The sequence below is a fragment of the Taurulus bubalis genome (assembly GCF_910589615.1).
Source record: "Taurulus bubalis genome assembly, chromosome: 17".
NCBI classification, from domain to species: Eukaryota; Metazoa; Chordata; class Actinopteri; order Perciformes; family Cottidae; genus Taurulus; species Taurulus bubalis.
The window spans coordinates 6,798,966-6,816,582 of record NC_136605.1 but is presented as its reverse complement, the minus strand read 5'-3'; the positions used below and the strand labels follow the sequence as shown (position 1 = coordinate 6,816,582).

Below are 17,617 nucleotides of genomic sequence, written 5' to 3'. Positions count from 1 at the left end.
TTGGTTGTCAAACCCAGAAAAGAAAACCGGAGAGAATTCTATATCCTCTCACAAGTAGTATCTTATCTTACGATATTAGGATGACCACACTTATTATTTTTAGTCCTCATTATTATTTTTGTATCCTCGTCAGTATTTACTCATGAAAATGAAATGGATGTATCTCACTTTATATATTCTGTCAACACATGAATCGGATTTATTTTTCATTCCTGGAGAGGGAGGAGCCAGAGCGATGTCTGGAATGTCAGGGTCGAGTTTGCCACAAAGACATTATTGCCTTGGAGAACGGACATCTGTTGCCTTTCAAAAGTCATGTGTGTGAGTGTGAAATATGTGTGTGTGAGTTTGTGTGCGAGAGAGAGAGCGCGAGAGAAACTGAAAAAAATGCCGATATCTGGGTCTTTGATTCCATTTTTGGTCCTTTTTGAAAAGTGTTCTTATTTTTCATCACTGGGGTTTTTACGGTACAGATAGTATTCATGAAAAAATCCGATGGACATGATCTTATTTTTCAAGTACAAATGTCCGCTATGTGTAAAGAGATGGACAGAAGAGGGGGTCACACTACGGACTGATGCGCGTCCGCCATCTTTGAGGAGAAAGATGGACCGGAGGACGCACCGTTGTGGAACTGTGTACTGGGTGCACACGTTGGGAGTTGCGTGGGACTGGCACGCCGTACTGGGACGGGAGAACTTTTTTGGGGGGGGAACTGGAAGCTTTTGGAGACGGCGTCACGAGAGCGGCTGCGATTGGCCGACGGGGAGCAAGCCTTACCAAGTACTTCTGACTGGTGTCATTCTCGAGCGACACAGCAGCGGTTCGATCGGGAGATGCAAAATCCATTCAAAAGAAGCATTGCCATAAAATTTAAAAGTGAGTCGTACATGGTGTTGTCTTTATCATTTTTTATTGTTATTCTTGTAAAAAAAAAAAAAAAAACACAGTCCAGCTGAGAAGACAGTTACACTATCAGAACCATGCTGTATCAGAGACCTGTCAATATGTATATGAATTATGAATACACTAAAAAAATAATGCTTCAAGTAAGCTCCTCTGATTATTTCTGAAACTTATTTTTGTCAATTTTGTTTCATTTTCATCTGACATATTATTTTTTTGTACCTTTTTTCTTTCCAACCATTTCCAAATTGTCTGCCTCCCTCTCCTTATGTTTTTTCCTTGCATATGTATTCTCAATCATCTCTCTGTAGCACATGTGCACGTCTCTATTTCTGTCCCTGGTTTCTTCTTCCTTCAGTGCATAAACCCATCCTGACTCTGTTTTTAGAAGAAGGGTTATGAACGCTCGTAGAAACTGGTCTACCGGGTCACGTCTGTTTCTGTCGCTCTGTCTGAGGACGTCCGGTCATACGGTGAATAATGTGACTACCAAGAAAAAGAAAACCAAAATGTCTGATTTAGCTTTCGCTAACTCAATGGCCATGAAAGGTGAAAGCAGACGTGTTAAATACCGTCGTGGCATTTATATGACCGGGTGTTTATTTGTGCATTAGCTTAGGTTTCTAAGTCATGAGAGGAACTATGATCAACTTCACATAGGGAAGCAAAACGTCATTTATTTTCTCCAATGGCTTACAGAACTGATTCCTGCTGACCAGTGAAGACGATACTAAAGGGGAGGTGGGGAGAGTAGACGAGTGTTCATACAAGAAAATAAATATTAAAACATTTTTAATGAATAAAATAGTTGAAGTAGTTAGCTAAAAGTAATGAATAAACAATTAAAATAATGAGTTAACAGTGATGGATAAACAAAACAAATGTAAACAACTCATTTATAGAAGTAACCGTTTGGGGTCAAACTCAACCTTTGCAGTGAAGCGATGGCGGTCGACTGCAGATATTCAATAAACCCCTAAGAGACCCGTGTGGAGTCGCCACCTCTCAGACTCAAACGGCTGTCACTGAACATTGGTACGTACACACATGCTGTGTATCTGACATATTTATTCATTTCAAGGTCATGTTGATTTTCACTTTTTTAAGGACAGCGTTTGAAGAGGAAGGGAAGAAAAGAATGAACTGGATCAAAAAATGAGTTGAGGAATCATAATGAAAACAGATGGAGCAGAGTTGTCTGTTTCGGATTTATACGGATGGATTAAAGAAGAGGATGGTGTGTGTGTGTGTGTGTGTGTGTGTCCGACTGCTGTGGTCGCATCATAAAGACCGACAGTCACTCTGCTCACAGAGGTCAGTGCGACTGCCAAAATCCTCAGTCTGATGACGAAGGAGAGGAAGAGGAGCCGGGCCGGATGTTCCTTGCACCTTCCACACTGAACTAGATGAGGGAACTGAAGACAAAGTACCAAGTAAGAGCGGCTGAAGTAGGTGAGTGCTTTTTATTTATTTACTTTCCTCTATTCTTCGTCTCTCTTTGTTCAAATGTAATCCCCGCTTGGCGTCGAGCACACAGAGGTTTTGGGTTTGAGCCTCCGTCTCCTGTAAGGCTTCAATGGCGACGGCAATCTTCACCTATTTCCCTCAGATTCAGCCGTCTTGTCTTCCCACCAATTACCGGAGGTGTGCTGATTTTTCTGTCACGGTCTTTTCACTCTTAATGTGATTAGTCATGTAAAACCTCCGGCTCCCCCGCACCCTTACCTTTCAGACACCTTGCCAAGCCGCTCAGGCAGAGCCGCTTCTCCTTGGAAACTAGGAACATGCTGGGGATATTTTTAGTGACATTTTGAGTGGAGGTGTACAAGTCAAGTTGATTAAACAGTGGAATAGCATATATTCCGCTCCTCCTGGCTACTCTTTGAAGAGGTTTTGAATGTCTGACCATCTCATAACGTGTCTCCATCCCCTTCTGTGCCTCCACCAGCCCTCGTTTAATCCCATGGCGTTCCTGCAGCAGATGCGCTCCCCTCGCCTCTCCTTCATCCAGACCGTCGTGTCTCTCTTGACGGGCGGCTTCGCCCTCCTGTCCTCCTACTGGTGCGTGGGCAAGCAGAAGGTGCCCAAGCCTCTCTGCTCGCCCGTCAAGCAGAGCAACTGCATCCCCGTTCCCGGCGTCTCCAACTCCTCCACCGTCCAGTTCTCCTGGGAGACCGGCGACGACCGCTTCGTCTTCCCCGCCTTCCACACGGGCCTGTTCCTCATCTGCGAGGAGGACATCTACGCAGATGCAGCGGGTAAGAGGTGGAAGACGGGTCAAAAAAATATCACACAGATTAGAAATAGTTGGAATATGTCGATTCCTGCAGGACTGAAAAGGAGGAAACGTGTCTGAAAAGGTGACGTGACCACAAAGGAAAGCTAGCCACCCTGAAAGGGATTGAGCAGGTAGAGGAAATGTATAATTGAGAGAACATAGAATAAATCTACACAGAAGCACAGACAAACATCAGATAAACATGTAGCCATGCTTACAGGAAACAATCAGTGTCAAGTTCATCAGCGTGACCCCTCCGGACAGATGTGCAGTACAGGATCTTCCCAAAGTGAGATGAGGATTGGCACAGACGCAGGAAGGGAAACAAACTATCTGTGGCACTAGTGCGACAGACAATGAAGTAGGTCACAGGAGGAGAGGCGGTCCAAGGTGGTGGGATGAAGTGAGGCGCCGGGTGTGTTAATTTGTATCTGTGTACGCGCGGCCGAGCAAGTGTGTGTGTGTGTGTGTGTGTGTGTGTGTGGGTGCCCAAAGAGGATTATCATCAGTGTGTGTGTTCTGCTCGCAGAGATTTAGACTTTAACAGCATGACTCAATTATGGATTAGAAATCCAGAGAGGGAAAGGTTAATAGGATTCACAAACATCGGCTGGGTTTTAACCGGTCTCATTTGCAACTGATTTTAAAGATTGAGTTGGGTCATTGGTGCTTTTTAAGATATATATATATATATATATATATATATATATATATATATATATATATATATATATATATATATATATATATATATATATATATATAATGGTATTTATCTTTAAACCTATTTTTCTTCACTACTTCTAGTCCTTGTCCTCGTCTCCCGTCCTCGCCAAATGTATTATATGTGCACGTATACTTGGCCAATGAAGGTTATTCTGATGTTATTCTGAATTACTCTCAAGTTCAGCCAAAACATTTAATTGACATTGATATCTAAATGTGGTCAATTCTATAAATCCGTCCGCACTTTGGTAAATAACACCAATCTGTACTCTAGATGCCATTGGAACTATTTGTATTCTGAAAACGTTCAACCTAAATACTCCAGACCTGTTTCAAAGTGATAAACAGAAACACATTTCAATTCAAACATCGTTTATACAACTTTTCTTTTCTTTTTGCCCTGACATTGGCTGGCTTCATGGCTACGTCTGCTAACACAGAAGACACATGAAACCTTGTGGTCTCTTGTTCTCAATAGAACCAAACTCCAGCTGTGGTAATATTCTCTCAGTTTGGGTTTAGCGTCTCTTGACGATGTGGACTGACTCAAATAAATCTCCATGCTAGCTAGCTAGATGGCTAATAGGCCGAGTCAAGCGTGCAGTGCTAGCGCCCTGAATGTCACAAGCATATCAGAGTTTCACAGCTAATGGGAGTGAAGTTATGGACATAATATGCTCGTGGTTCACATATATATGTACTTTTACAGCACGTGTATGTACTTTTACAGCACAATTATATAATGGAAAAGAAAAAGTTGGTGGCTCTCCAACATAAACATAGCCCCTAAAGATCCAGATACCTACAACCGCAGCTGGTGGAGACCAAAAAGGGAGCTAAAAGGAGTGTTAATGTTGGACTTGTATGCACCAGGTGGACAAACACATGACAGCAAATGAATGATATGTTGCTATGTTGCCCCATATCTACTGTATGTGTTAATATAGTAAGCTAACTGTATGCTAATGTTAGCTAAATCAATGTGAAAAGTGATTCTGTAGCCACATGCTGTTACTGCAGGTTTAAGTAACACCCCTGTTTTCAGACTAATACATATTTCACACAAGCTCTAAACAGGTGAATTAATGTGAATGATTTCTCAAGTGCGGTGGCCTTGAGCTCTCAATGCACTGCACCGTTGGTTAGCACATGCAAGTAGACAAAAACCACACATGACAAACCCCAAGCAAATGAAAAAAGCGGTTTTCTTTGTGCTTGGTCTGTTTGCATCTGGTTTCTCAGTCAGTGTGTTGACCTTATGGCCACTGTGATTTAGATTTTAGAGCCAAATACCGTATTGCAGCTGCATTTAAACACATTTGTCAATAAGCCACAAAGAAGCTTAGCCGACTGCAGAAACAGGTTGCTTCTATTTTGTCATTATGTCATTGCCAGCAGTGGAGGAAAAAACTAGCACATTTTGGAAATAAAAACAAAAGCTTTTCTGTTGAAAATGTTTAAAAAAATCACTAAAATTAACAACTACAGTCGACACACTGACCAAGTGTCCCAATGTGCTGCTACTGAGAGTTTCCCTGTAAGCCCCACCCCTGCAGATTTATACGAAACAAATCCCATAATCTTATATCTGTTTAGTTAAAGCTTTTAAACATTATGCAAACGGTTACCTCAATCTTACCACGTTGACAACACATGCACAGTCTTTGGAGGAAGAAAAACACTGCAAATACAGTGAAAATATACAAAAACAGCAACAAATGAAGTAGACGTTTTCACCAACTTCTCTCACACACATCTTGTTGGAAATGTCGTCTTCATTCCCTCGTTTTTTTGTCTGTTTACGTCCATTTTCTCGTGTGTTTGGCTTTCAGGGCCACCGTAGTTAAGAGCCAAATACGGTACTCTGATTACTGTAGCTATTTGGTAAACAAGCCTCAAAGAAGCTTAACCGACTGCAGAAAAAAGGGGTTGCTTCTATTTTTCCCTTCTCTTTGCCGTGGTAGAAAGGACGCATTTCGAGGGGGTGAAAACAAAATAAGTTAAAAATCAGTAAATGAAATGAAACACAAGACACAACGACAAAGTCTCATTTTGTGGCGCTCTCCCGTGGGCCCCATCCTCGCCGATTTACACCAAACAAATCTCATAATCTCCCATCAGGCGGCCTCAGGCCATGTGAACACTTATGCCTCAATCTGGTTATTCACACAGTAATTAGATCGCAGTGTTCATTTAAATGTACAGTATGCACCGTATGCACATGCTGGAGGATGTTTGAACTCTTCTCTTGGAAACAGTGGTGATTGCAGTGACTAAAAGCTCTCCAGCACAAACATCCACATTTCCTGAGCTGATTTACTGTAAACGTGTGAGTTTATTAACATCGCCGTGTTTTGATTCCCGTATAGCGGAGAAGTGTCGGGGCTTTCACACGTTGACTCCAGGATCTGAAAAAGGTAAACGGAGTCACACCATTCTTCTGCCTTTATGCCGCGGGTGTTTTTGCCCTCTCGGTTGACTGACTTGTTTGAAGTCCCAAACCTTCGCCTGTCTTTGAGCTCGGCCTCTTCTCCTCCCTCCGCAGCAATGATGTGGCTGTCTCTGTCGTTGGAGATCATGTATGTGGGTCTGCTGGTTATCAGCTGCACACTGCTGTCCATGCAGCTGTGCATCCGGGCCTGGTGTCCCTCCACGCGCCGCTGGGGCCAGCTGCTCAACGCGTTCGCCGCCGTCTTCACCGTCCTTGGGGGTACAGCTATTTATTTATTTATTTAGTATTTTTCATGGATTGAATGAAATACGAATTTGAATTGCAACATAGAACGACCAGTCTGGCATATTTCCTGCCGCTGTCTTCACAGGTCTGCTTGGGATGGTGGGTCACATGATGTTCATGCAGGTGTTTCAGACCACGGCCTTGATGGGACCAGAAGACTTCAAGCCTCACAGCTACGGCTACTCCTGGGCGTTCTAGTGAGTTCATTGAACACACACTGCGCTACAATCACAGACACATTGAGGCCTGATTGAAACAAGGATCCAGGCCTTCCGGGATCCTCAGTCCACTTGGCTGTGGGCCATAGTGAGTGTTTTCGTTTGGGGATTTACTCCCTCGGCTAGAGTATTTGTTTGTTTGTTTTTCTCTCCCTGCGGCCCATCGGGACCCGGCTCTGCCCGACTCATTTCCCCACGGCAGCATTCCTCCAGCTCTTCACGTGGGTCCATGTGCGATGAGGTCCTTTGTATCGGGGTGCTCTTTGTCGCATCACGGCCCGTCTAAAATCCCAATTTAACAACCGCAGCTTCTGCTGAGTTTTCTTAAAACCGCGCAACGCCGAACAGCCCTGAAGGCATCATTCTGACATTCGACAGCTCAGCCTTTTTGCTCCTACAATGTGGCAGAAACTCGGCCTCAGGAGGCTTGATTAAACAGCGACAGAGCTCACCGGCCAAGCTGGTCTCAGGTGCCTTTTCGGCTCATTAATAGTGTCTTCCTTTAGGATTCATTGTATGCATAGTATATCTATGTCTCATAGCATCCGCCCATTTATTCTGATTTGTCCAAGTCCGTTGTTCCACCCCTTCTGCACAGGTGTGTCATCACCGCTCGTGATGCGCTCCCTGTCTCTCTGTCTCCGTCAGTGTTGCCTGGTTCGCCTTCACGGTCTGCATGTCCGCCGGCGTCTCCACTCTGAACAACTACACCAAGAAGGTGCTGATGGTGGGGCCGCGGCACAGCTCCAGCCTCAACGCCTGCAGCTTTAACTTCGTGGGCCTCCTGCCACCTTATTACACCCCCGCGCACCCAGCCATGGCCGGTCCCCCGTCTCCCCCCCGGATCTCCCACCTGTCTCCCTACTACGAGCCCCCGAGAGCGACCCGCTTACCGGACGCCTCGCCGAGGCTCGCGCACGCCCACTCCCTACCTCTCCCTCACTCCGATTCCTTCCCTCCTCCCCCGCCTCACCACTCCCTCCCCCTCCCTCACTCCGATTCCTTCCCTCCTCCCCCGCCTCACCACTCCCTCCCGTCTCCGTCTCCACCGCCCAGCCAGTCCGTCTCCTTCCACCGGACGCTGCCAGGACACCAGGAGAGCCATTGCGGGTCAGAGGAGGACTACAGCCCACTTTGAGCCGCTGCACGTGGCTTTTCTATGACTTGGAGGCGCTGTGGTCGTCTCCGCAATGCAGTAAACTGTTTTTTTTAAGAAATTAAATTAAATGGTGAGCAGTCCAGTGACCCAGAGAATCAGCTTTGATCTGATAAATAAATAAAGGACAACATGGTTTTGTAAACTGGTTATAGCGCAGAAATGCATCAGCAGTTTAAACAGACATCTTGTTTTAATAAACAACATTTTAATGAATGTGATCTTCAGACTGGCTGTTTGAAACATCTCACTGCTCTTTGGACTCAAATGAAACACAATCATTCTCACAAAGTATACAGAAGAGGACAAAAAAACAACAACCGCAATAGTTGGTTGAAAATCAAGTTTTAATGTCGTAAAAATCATTGTCGTTGCCATCCATGATGGGCAATAACGGTAGCAAAAATAAAACAGCAATAGACATACAGAGCATTATGGGAAACAAGTCATATTTACAAATAATATCTCACGCTTTAAGATACAAGGCGGTTTGCCTTTCTGTCACACTGGGTGGAAACAGAGCACACATCACCGGTACGTCTGTGGATTAACGGTCAAAAAGATATTACAGTATATTAGTGGATTTAGGTACGTGTCATACGTGGAACTCAGCATCTCTCAAATATTGTTTTCTGCTGCTTTTGGAAGGGCCCGAACAGAAAATGAATTCAAGTCCCGCTAGTTTGGGGTTCATCACGCTGTCCTATCTTTATGCTTTGTATAAGTGTCAACACAATACTGTAGTGTACACACACACTTCAGTTTCATGTCTTCCTCATCACAAATAATTACAAAACAAAAGCTGCTGTATTATTTTACTGATTTTACATTTTCACATAGTCTTGACTTATAGATCACACACAAATCTGCAACGGGCGACATGGGAATGGATTTTTAAAGACTTTTAAGACTTTGCCGGTCACGTTGTAGTTGCTCAGTTTAACTATTTAAAATAAGATCAGAGCAGAGAAGTGAAATAGAGTTGATGAACTAACAATAAGATAACGGGAAGAAGAAGAAAAAAAAACTAAAATCATAAAGTCGCCCCTTTTTATCCAACACTCATACCCATTCGTAAATGTACATTACAACAAGAACAAGAACAACAAAAAAGACCACAGATTTGACTCTTCAACTTGGATAGATCTTAATTTATCATCGTAAGACAAACTTTGTTCAGTTAACAACAAAAATTATCTTATTCTGTAGATGCCTTTAGAAATTCAGCCCAAACTCGGGGTTGAAATGCACTCAAATACAACGGTGATTGATTGAACTCGCCTGTCGCTGCAGAATAAACACCCCGCGAAGTGTGAAACCCCGACTATGTTTCAGCAGGCTCAATTAAACACCAGCATGTATTTGAGAGGATCAAAAGGTCGGCTTTATTTGTAGCTGAATATACACTAGCGGCTCAAATCTGATGTCCACAACGGGGCAAATATAAACACAGTTTACACCATATGCGACTGAAACCAGATTTCAGCTGGGAGGGTAGATCCAGCCAGAGGTTTCGGGCTGTTGGAGCTAGTTTAGTGTCCGTCTCACGCTGTCTTCTTGCGTAGCACAAAGTAAGTGATGGAGGAGATCAACGTGAGGCTGAAGGAGATCCACGCCAGGATGTAGCAGTGGCCGTACGAACCGAACTTCTCGTCGATGTGGAAGCGGTCTGTGTAGATGGAGGCTGCGATCATGATGCACAGGCCTGGAGGGAAGGAGACAAGGACGCATCAGTGAGGGCTCGGGGAAGGACACACAGAGAAGAGAGAGAAGGAAAACAAACAGGGCAAAGACACTCACAGGCAAGGAGCTGGAAGATGCCGGAGATGGTGAACCTCTGTCCTTTCGGGAGGGTGAAGAGCTGAGCCACAAACACAAAGATGCCCAGGATGGAGAATATACAAGCGAGCACTGAGCTGGCCTGCACCGCCTGGAGGTAGTCTGCAGGGGGAGACAGAGAGGGCAACACAGTGAGCGGGTGTTTGAGTGTCCTAAACATGTGCTAAACATCATACTGACACACCCAGGAAACAATAACGCTGCAGTTGACTTTGTGTTATTGTAAAATCAGTCAAACGCGAGCACAAATATTTTAGGATTTTAAAGCATGCTGATTATGTCGTGAAGACAAACAAACAGCTCTTTATGTTTTGAAGGTCCATCACTAAACACCCTCAGACACGAGTTTGGATAATTTGGTGTTATATGGCAGCAGCTCTAATGGTCGGAATTTGCAAGGCAAAAAAATATAAAACATGTGGATAACTGCAAACTCAGTGTGTGTCCTCAGTTCATTTACATGCACATGTTGCCTCGATAAAGGATTAAGAGCCAGATTGCCGCCACATGTTGGGACACTTATTTTTCACTTTAAGGTTTGTATTTAACGTGTAGGAAAAAAGGCGTTCTTCCACGCACCAATCAGGTTTGAGCAACATCGGAAATCAAAACCTGATGATAGCCGTCAATCAAACCAAACCACACCCACACAGACATCTCCTTGGCTTTGATCGTGGCCATGTGGGCACGAACATTTAGAGAAGCGCTGTTTCAGAGGCTTTCATTAAATGCACCGGTGTGGAATAAAGGCAGCGCAGGGTTTGGTGTGTGGCATGAAATCGGATGAAACATTGTATGACTTAGTGAAAGTGTTGCATTGCTCTTCACTCCGCTTCTTTGCGCTGACTTACCCGTTGGGTAGTGTGAGCCTGTGGGGAGATCGGTGGCGTTCCACACTCCGTCTACCTCGACCCACCGGAACCACACATCAGTGGACACTTTCTCCATCACCCACCAGGCCTGAGGGGAAGAAGATCATTTCACACTCAAAATCATGCATAAACACGGACAACCTTCCTGACATGCTGTGGGGAACTTCATGAATCAATACTGTGTGTGTTCAGCCTGTGTTTTGACATGTCTCAGAGGGGCAGGTGCAGGCAAAAAGGAGACGGCGATCAGAGGGAGGAATGCACATCCTCCTGTCACCGAGGCATTCCTCGGGTCTCACTCCGGTATGCGCAACACGAACTACGTACACGAACACGGGCAAGAATCTAGCGGGTTCATGTGTTCCTGATTGACAGTGCGGTTAAACAGCAGTTTAACTGCACTCGGTGGCATCGGGTGACAGCAGCACCCTGTGTAAAATATGTGGCTCTGTGAAGAACAGCGGCCCATTGACGGAGAAGGAATGAGGGCCTCCAGCAGCCAATCACAAGCCTTTCGACTGCTTGTTCTGGGAGACGCACATACCTCCTCCGCTCTGTCATTTGAACACTCAAACTGGGGAGGAAGCCAGGGATTCGCACGGGAACGCTTGTGCCTTGAGGCTGCGATGAGTCCATGTACAGCGATGCAACTGTGCAGGTGTGAGGAGGGACAAAACTCAGCAAAATGTACTTACATTGTCAATGGTGGCCACCAGGAGGAGGATGATGCCTATGATGTGGAGGACAAAGATGGCAGCGAGGAGAATCAGCATGTTGACGGCGCTGGAGAGGGAGAGAGAAAGAAGGGAAACTTGTTACACCACTTTCCACCTTTTTATTATGCAGGGCGGATATAACTGGAGGGCTAACTCACTCTCAACATAATAGAAAACACACGCACACAGAGCTACTATGAGGAGAAAGAATCAAGTCTGGCCAACAACAAAGGCTGCACACTTCCTGCCGGGTTTCAGAAGGGCAGCCGTTTAATGACAGCTCCACACACACGCTATCTTCACGAGCACACTCGTATGAGCAACAACGCGAAGCCCAAAACCTGGCACCCGCTCAGGGTGTGGCTTCACAGCTTCTAATTACTCTGGGTGCACAGCTAACGCACGCCCAGTGAAATGCCTGCAAATAGACGGCGAAATGGCGTTCCTGTTCGAGAGGCCGAGGTGTTGACGCTCGGTTTATTCGTCGAGAGAGAGATCAGAACAGAAACTCAGTCGCTGTTGGTAAAGACAAAGTGAGTAAGAGACTGTGTGTGTGTGTGTGTGTGTGTGTGTGTGTGTTCAGGGGGGGAAGTTCACGGCGGGCAGATGAGTTTGGGCTTGTCTTGTGCTGCCAAGAACCCCTGCCACTCCTTAAAATAACTGTCGAGAATACCTGCTATCCCAGCAGCTAACCCTGTTTGGCCCACGCCCGGTTCCCTCTGCGTTGAATTACAAACACACATCACACACCGTGAACCCAATAAAAACTACAATCTAAAAACCTCTCTCTCCCTCTCCACTGCTCCTGAGGCCTCCTCACTGTCGCCGCATTAGTTCTCCTCCACTGATCCCTCTACAGGTGGCTCTGCCCTCTGATTTTTTTTTTGTTCCACTCGTACCCGCGTGTGAGCGATCCGCATCCAGCTCCGAGGCCGCATGACTGGGTGTGAACAGAGGAAGAGGAACATCTGGAATGTTCTGGTTCCCTCCACGGTAAAGGAGAGGTCAAGGGTTGGGTCCGCACACACACACACTCACACACACGCTCGCATGCCCGCCTGCTCACTCACACGCAACTGCACACAAGCATGCAGACACACTAGTACATCTGTGATCACGCCTGTCGCAAATATTTCCCACCTTTGGTTTGCCTTTGAACGGCTCCAAACAAGTTTTTTGTTCCTGCCGGATAATGAGCAACTTCTGGACGGTAAAAATAACCAGCAAAGTTAAACGCTCAGCAGTTACTTTAATACAAAACACACTTGTGGCTCACTTTGATCAGACTTTCTCCAAATTCTTCGCCAAAAAAAAAAAACAAGATGTGTCAACTGCTGCTGCCGAGGATTCTTGCATCTGGCCTGGCTGTGGCTTATTTTCCATCGCGCCAAATGGAAATATGCGTGGCTGAGGCTAGGTGTGACAACGCTAAGAATCCCCAAAAAAAGCAAGCAGCGAAGCAATCCTGTGGCTTTTTAAAAAGAGCAATTTGCATTCAAACGAGTCACTTTAATATTCACTTTTACTATTAAAGGAATATCTTTAGCACTGCTACGGGAACTGAACACATCTGGGCGGCAGACACACCTGGCTAGCAAAGCTGGACTGTAATTCAATGGCAAAGTTGCGCGTGAAGGTGAGCGGATATGTCGGAGGTCACTCACACAAACACACACACACACACACACACACACACACACACACACCTGTTTTTACTCTGATCCTCATCAGAATTTTTTATTTTGTAAAAACAGGAAATACTGAAACAAGCCTGCATAAGTCCCATGAAAACCTCCTGTTTTATCATTCTGAAGCACCGAGAGAGAGAAGAAGACACACAGAGGGATTTGAGAAGAATCTTGGACTTACTGCTGGATGGCTGTGCGTCTCTTCGGGTCTAAATCCTCCTGTTCTGAAGGACAATAACTTCAGAGTCTAAATGCACAAACTCTAGGAGCTACCCGTCCGCCCACTTTTACCAAGCCCTCTTTTTAAGTCCACACCCCAGACAAGCCTCTGGCTGGCTTGATCACATAATCTCTCTTCCTCCCTCCCTCTCTGCTCTTTACTCCCTCCCTCCCCTCCCCACACAGCCAAAGGCTCAAGCCAGACACTATTTCCACAACTTTTGTGGGCAGGCAATATATATATATATATTTATTTATAAATATGCATTTTCCTTTTGTGTTTGGTGTCTCATGACTTTGTCACTCGTGGTGGAGGTGATTTTCTCCAGCGGATGAGTCACTGAAACTTTCAGGGGAGGAACTCTCATAACATTTCACATTATTGACAACGATTCCTCGCGTGCTGCCATGGCGACAGACCTTGCAGCCCGGGCCCAATCACAGGCGCGCCGTTGCGCGTATAAACAAAACGGGGGAAAACTGGCGTAAAAAGTGTAGTGTTTCTTCCTGATCTCCGCCCTCCTTCTTTTTCCCGCTTTTGTTACAGAGGAAGGAGTTTCAGGATGAAGGAATGTTGTTGGTTGCGAGGGAGAAAGAGAGGTGGGGGCAAACGAGTGCAAGTCATAGCTTGAGTGAGAGAGACGGAGGGAAGAAGAGGGAGGGAGGAAGACATGAATGCAATAGGAGAGGAATTTGGGGAGGGAGGAGGGTTTGAGACGTTTCACAGTGCTGCAAGTTCATTAATTATGACTCGCATCATTGTTTCATAGCTGGTGATTGACACGGTCCTAATGATCCTGATGAAAAGTCATCTGCCTTTTTTTGAGCCGATCACATTACACGTTTAGTTTAGTTTGAGCGGGAATCTTCCGGCAGCTCTTCCGGAGACTTAATCCTCTCCTAGCACACCACATAATAGGATTTTTGCTCGTCCGTCACACACAGCTCGTTTATTGCAAATCGCCGTTCCTTTGGCAAATCAGTGACATCAATGGGACAATAGTGCAAGAAGCCAGGCCCTCGTCGCTACAGCCGTATCTAACAGTTCCCCCGAAAGCATCAGACACGCTGAGTAAACACACTACTGTCCTCAGAGAACCAGGCCGGAGACTGTCACCGGGCTCGAAGAAGAGAAATCTTTGTATGTTGTACGGAAGAAGAAAAAACGACAGTAAACGCCCAAGGAGTGTTTAACTAGATCTTTATAGTTTTTACGAAGTGGTTTGATTTTAAAAAACTGTTGTAAAGGTTTTTTGGGGCGGAAAAGGCTATAAATGCTCTCGCTGTTTCTGTTCAGTATTCAGCAATTATACTTGAAAAACTAAAAAAAAGCTCCATAGGTGGGCTCACATCTGAAATGCCAGAATACTGAAATGAGTAAAGTTAAAGCGGCGGTAAAATGACCTTCTATATTGATCGTTAAAAGGGAAATTTAAATGTCAGTGTAAGTGTAAACACCAAATGAAGTATTTGTAATTGCGCTTGCACTTGATTCCCTTGATATGTGTGTGTGTGTGTGTGTGTGTGTGTGTGTGTGTGTGTGTCTGTACTTCAAAAATACATATTTTCCCTCTCACCTGCAGTGCTATTTATCAGTCTAGTTTGTTTTGGTGTGAGCCGTCTGGTTCAGTAGATACCTGCGGTAGAGATGTCTGCCTCCTCGCTACAAGCGCCAGAAAAATGAATTCTAAAAACTCAAGTATTTCTGACACCAGACAGCCGTATCACAGAAGGAAGCGTTCAGTACTTAATACGGCCGGCTCACCGAGCATGAGCCTCACGTTCATGAGTAGAGGCCCGCTTCCTTCTTTGTGGTGAAACGGTTGGCGAGAGAGAAAATAGTTCCGACATGAAAATGCTCACAACAAGGTCTGGTGGTTATTTTGAGTAACCGGGTCATAATCTCTGGAAAGAGACATTACTGTGGAGTTTTTCAAATGTATTTATTTAAATTTTTTGGGGTGCTTAGAGCAAAACCAGCTGAGTACCATAGCGTCTCATTATATTTTCTAGAGAAGGCAGACATCTCTACGGATGATATCTCCAAAACTAGGCAACTCACTCAAAAACAATCTCGACTGATAAATAGCACGACAGGTAAAAGAGGCTTTAGGGTGAACTGTCCCTTTACCATGATCTCAATGAGACTACCTGTTAAAATAGAAATGGTAACACAGATATAATGAACGCGAGTCCAGGAATGTCGGATACACACACCAAAAGATAAGAGACAGACAAAAATACCCTGGGTGTGGACGGGGAGACTGAGGTCACTGGTTTGCTTCTGGTGAAAAGTGCAGATATACAGTAAACACCGAGCAGAAGTCTGAGTCAAAGGCCTCACAGGGTACCTGGTAAGTGTCACGTCCGGCTGCCTCTGCCACAGGTATGAGCCAGCAGGATAATAACCGGCTTCTGAAAATAATTGACCTGCCAATGCAGTGACCTTGAAAGGCAGCAGAGCCTGTCTGAGTTTGTGGCTCGGCTACTTTAGTGGCTTTATTCTGCTGGGGCTTCACGCCCGGCCTCTTGCTCAGAAATGAAACCAATGCGCTTCTCCTTTTGTTGTGCGAGCTATTATGAATGTGTTTTAATGAGGTTGTCATGGAAAATAACCTTTTTCATGTGTAGACAAAGGGGGACTCAGAGAGCTGGAATGCTGATCGTCGCCAGCGCTGAAATGGGGAACCGTGAGGATGTCTCTGCCATGGCAACACTTCAGCTTTTCTGGGAGTCGGGCACATCAGCAATTTCCATGACAACACTATCACACGCCATGGGAACCACAGTGCCACCACGCGCCCCCCACACCTCACACACACACACACACACACACACACACATTTATGTTCAACGGTCTTTCAGACACCACACCTAGCTCGTACTGCTTAGCGTCCGACATGTCACGCCCAAATCCCTATGGGAAAATATGTCAGTCTTTTGAAATTTCGCAATTCAGGGTTGGTATTCACTCGTTGTCTAATCTTGTACAGATCTACACTACTACAAGAAGCCCCCCCACCAAAAAAAACCTCTCCACCCGGGCCGAAAGACAATCCCATTCATGCATGCAAAGAGGATGCATGTGATCATTTCAGGACCGTCGCTATTTCAATTATCTTTGTTTTTTAAATGATACATCTTCAAACACACGGAAGTGACACGAGGACGACACATAAGAGAGACTGAGAAAAAGACTGAGAGAAAAAGGGAGAAGCGAGAATGCGGTCGAACCTGATTCTGCTCTGAGCTGGTCGACCCCACCCTGCAGGTGAGGTAAGGTTTGTATTGTACCGTGCAGCGGGAAACGGCACTCCCTCCTGCCTTGTTCCACACTGCAGGACTTGAGAGTTAGAGTGGAACCAGAATACTGTACATGCCTGGGGAGTTACAAAAAACTAATACAAAAACTTGAGTTATGCAAGAAACAGGCCTTTTACTCAGATTTCGGTGTATTTTTGAGGAGAGGAAATGTCGTGGGGGGGGGAGCTTAGCCACAAAACACGTTTTTCTTTCTTCTTTTTGCTCCAAACACACGTTTGCAAGTCACATGTCTGTGTAACTACTGAAGAAGACCAACGGCACCTCAACAACCAGCCCTTTGTTGCGCTGCCATTGCTCTGATCAGTACCGGAAGAAGGATCCCTCGGAACAGTTGTGATAGTGTCTGGTCCGCTGAGGTTATAATGATGATGATTTCAAATACTTCCTCAGGGTTTGCTGGTTCAGGGTGGTTCTATTAGCGTGCGGTTTACTATGCACAGTGGGGTCATTACCGAGCTGAACGCAGGGCTGCGATTCAAGAGTTAAATTAAATGCGCAAATGGAACATGTGGCCTGTCAGGAGGACACACACTGCAACTTATCCAACATCCAAAGTGCATTCTTGCATTTTGAATGACTGTTTACTTTCTGAGTTAGCAATGTTAGACATGTACACACACAAATTGTGAGCGGCTAAATACCAACAGAAATGTACATTTGTTGTAAATAGACAAACAAGGCTGAGGCCCGGTTGCTATTTTTAGTTGAGTAATATCAAAATCCTTTGATTGTGTGTTTGTGAGGACTCTCAATGAGGGGTATTTCAACACGGCTGTGTGAGACAAAGCCAGCCGAGCGGTGCCTATATGCCAGGGGAGTGAGCCCGACCACAGCCAAGTCACTGCCGCTTTGCACAATAGTAAAGCTTTCTGTGGTTGTCTGTCTCACTGCGCTCTCCTCTTACTCAACGTCGCACCCTGCCCGGAGATTTCTAAACT

General features: G+C 45.4%; 2 protein-coding genes across 2 annotated transcripts; one reads left to right on the top strand and one right to left on the bottom strand.

The window, feature by feature from the left end:
- Positions 1 to 2,869: 2,869 nt before the first annotated feature.
- gsg1 (germ cell associated 1) lies at positions 2,870 to 8,003 on the top strand (the record flags this gene model as incomplete). The annotated part of the gene is made up of 5 exons (XM_079233540.1): positions 2,870 to 3,164; positions 6,280 to 6,327; positions 6,456 to 6,620; positions 6,733 to 6,844; positions 7,514 to 8,003. The coding sequence occupies 5 exons, from the start codon at positions 2,870 to 2,872 to the stop codon at positions 8,001 to 8,003; spliced, it is 1,110 nt and encodes a 369-aa protein (XP_079089666.1).
- A 346-nt stretch (positions 8,004 to 8,349) lies between these two features.
- On the bottom strand, positions 8,350 to 13,361 carry LOC306750260 (epithelial membrane protein 1). The gene is made up of 5 exons (XM_079233660.1): positions 13,318 to 13,361; positions 11,428 to 11,515; positions 10,712 to 10,820; positions 9,822 to 9,962; positions 8,350 to 9,726 (listed from the first exon to the last, which is right to left on the bottom strand). Exons 2-5 carry the CDS (start codon positions 11,503 to 11,505, stop codon positions 9,566 to 9,568), a joined length of 489 nt encoding a protein of 162 aa, XP_079089786.1. The 5' UTR covers positions 11,506 to 11,515; positions 13,318 to 13,361; the 3' UTR covers positions 8,350 to 9,565.
- Positions 13,362 to 17,617: the final 4,256 nt, after the last annotated feature.

Bases quoted from the DNA above. Each gene is read 5' to 3' on its own strand.
- LOC306750260 (XM_079233660.1), bottom strand. From the start codon at position 11,505: ATGCTGATTCTCCTCGCTGCCATCTTTGTCCTCCACATCATAGGCATC. The intron at 10,821-11,427 runs GTAAGTACATTT...TCTTCCCCTCAG, and splicing joins TGGTGGCCACCATTGACAAT to GCCTGGTGGGTGATGGAGAA. The intron at 9,727-9,821 runs GTGAGTGTCTTT...CCTTCCCTCCAG, and splicing joins CATCTTCCAGCTCCTTGCCT to GCCTGTGCATCATGATCGCA.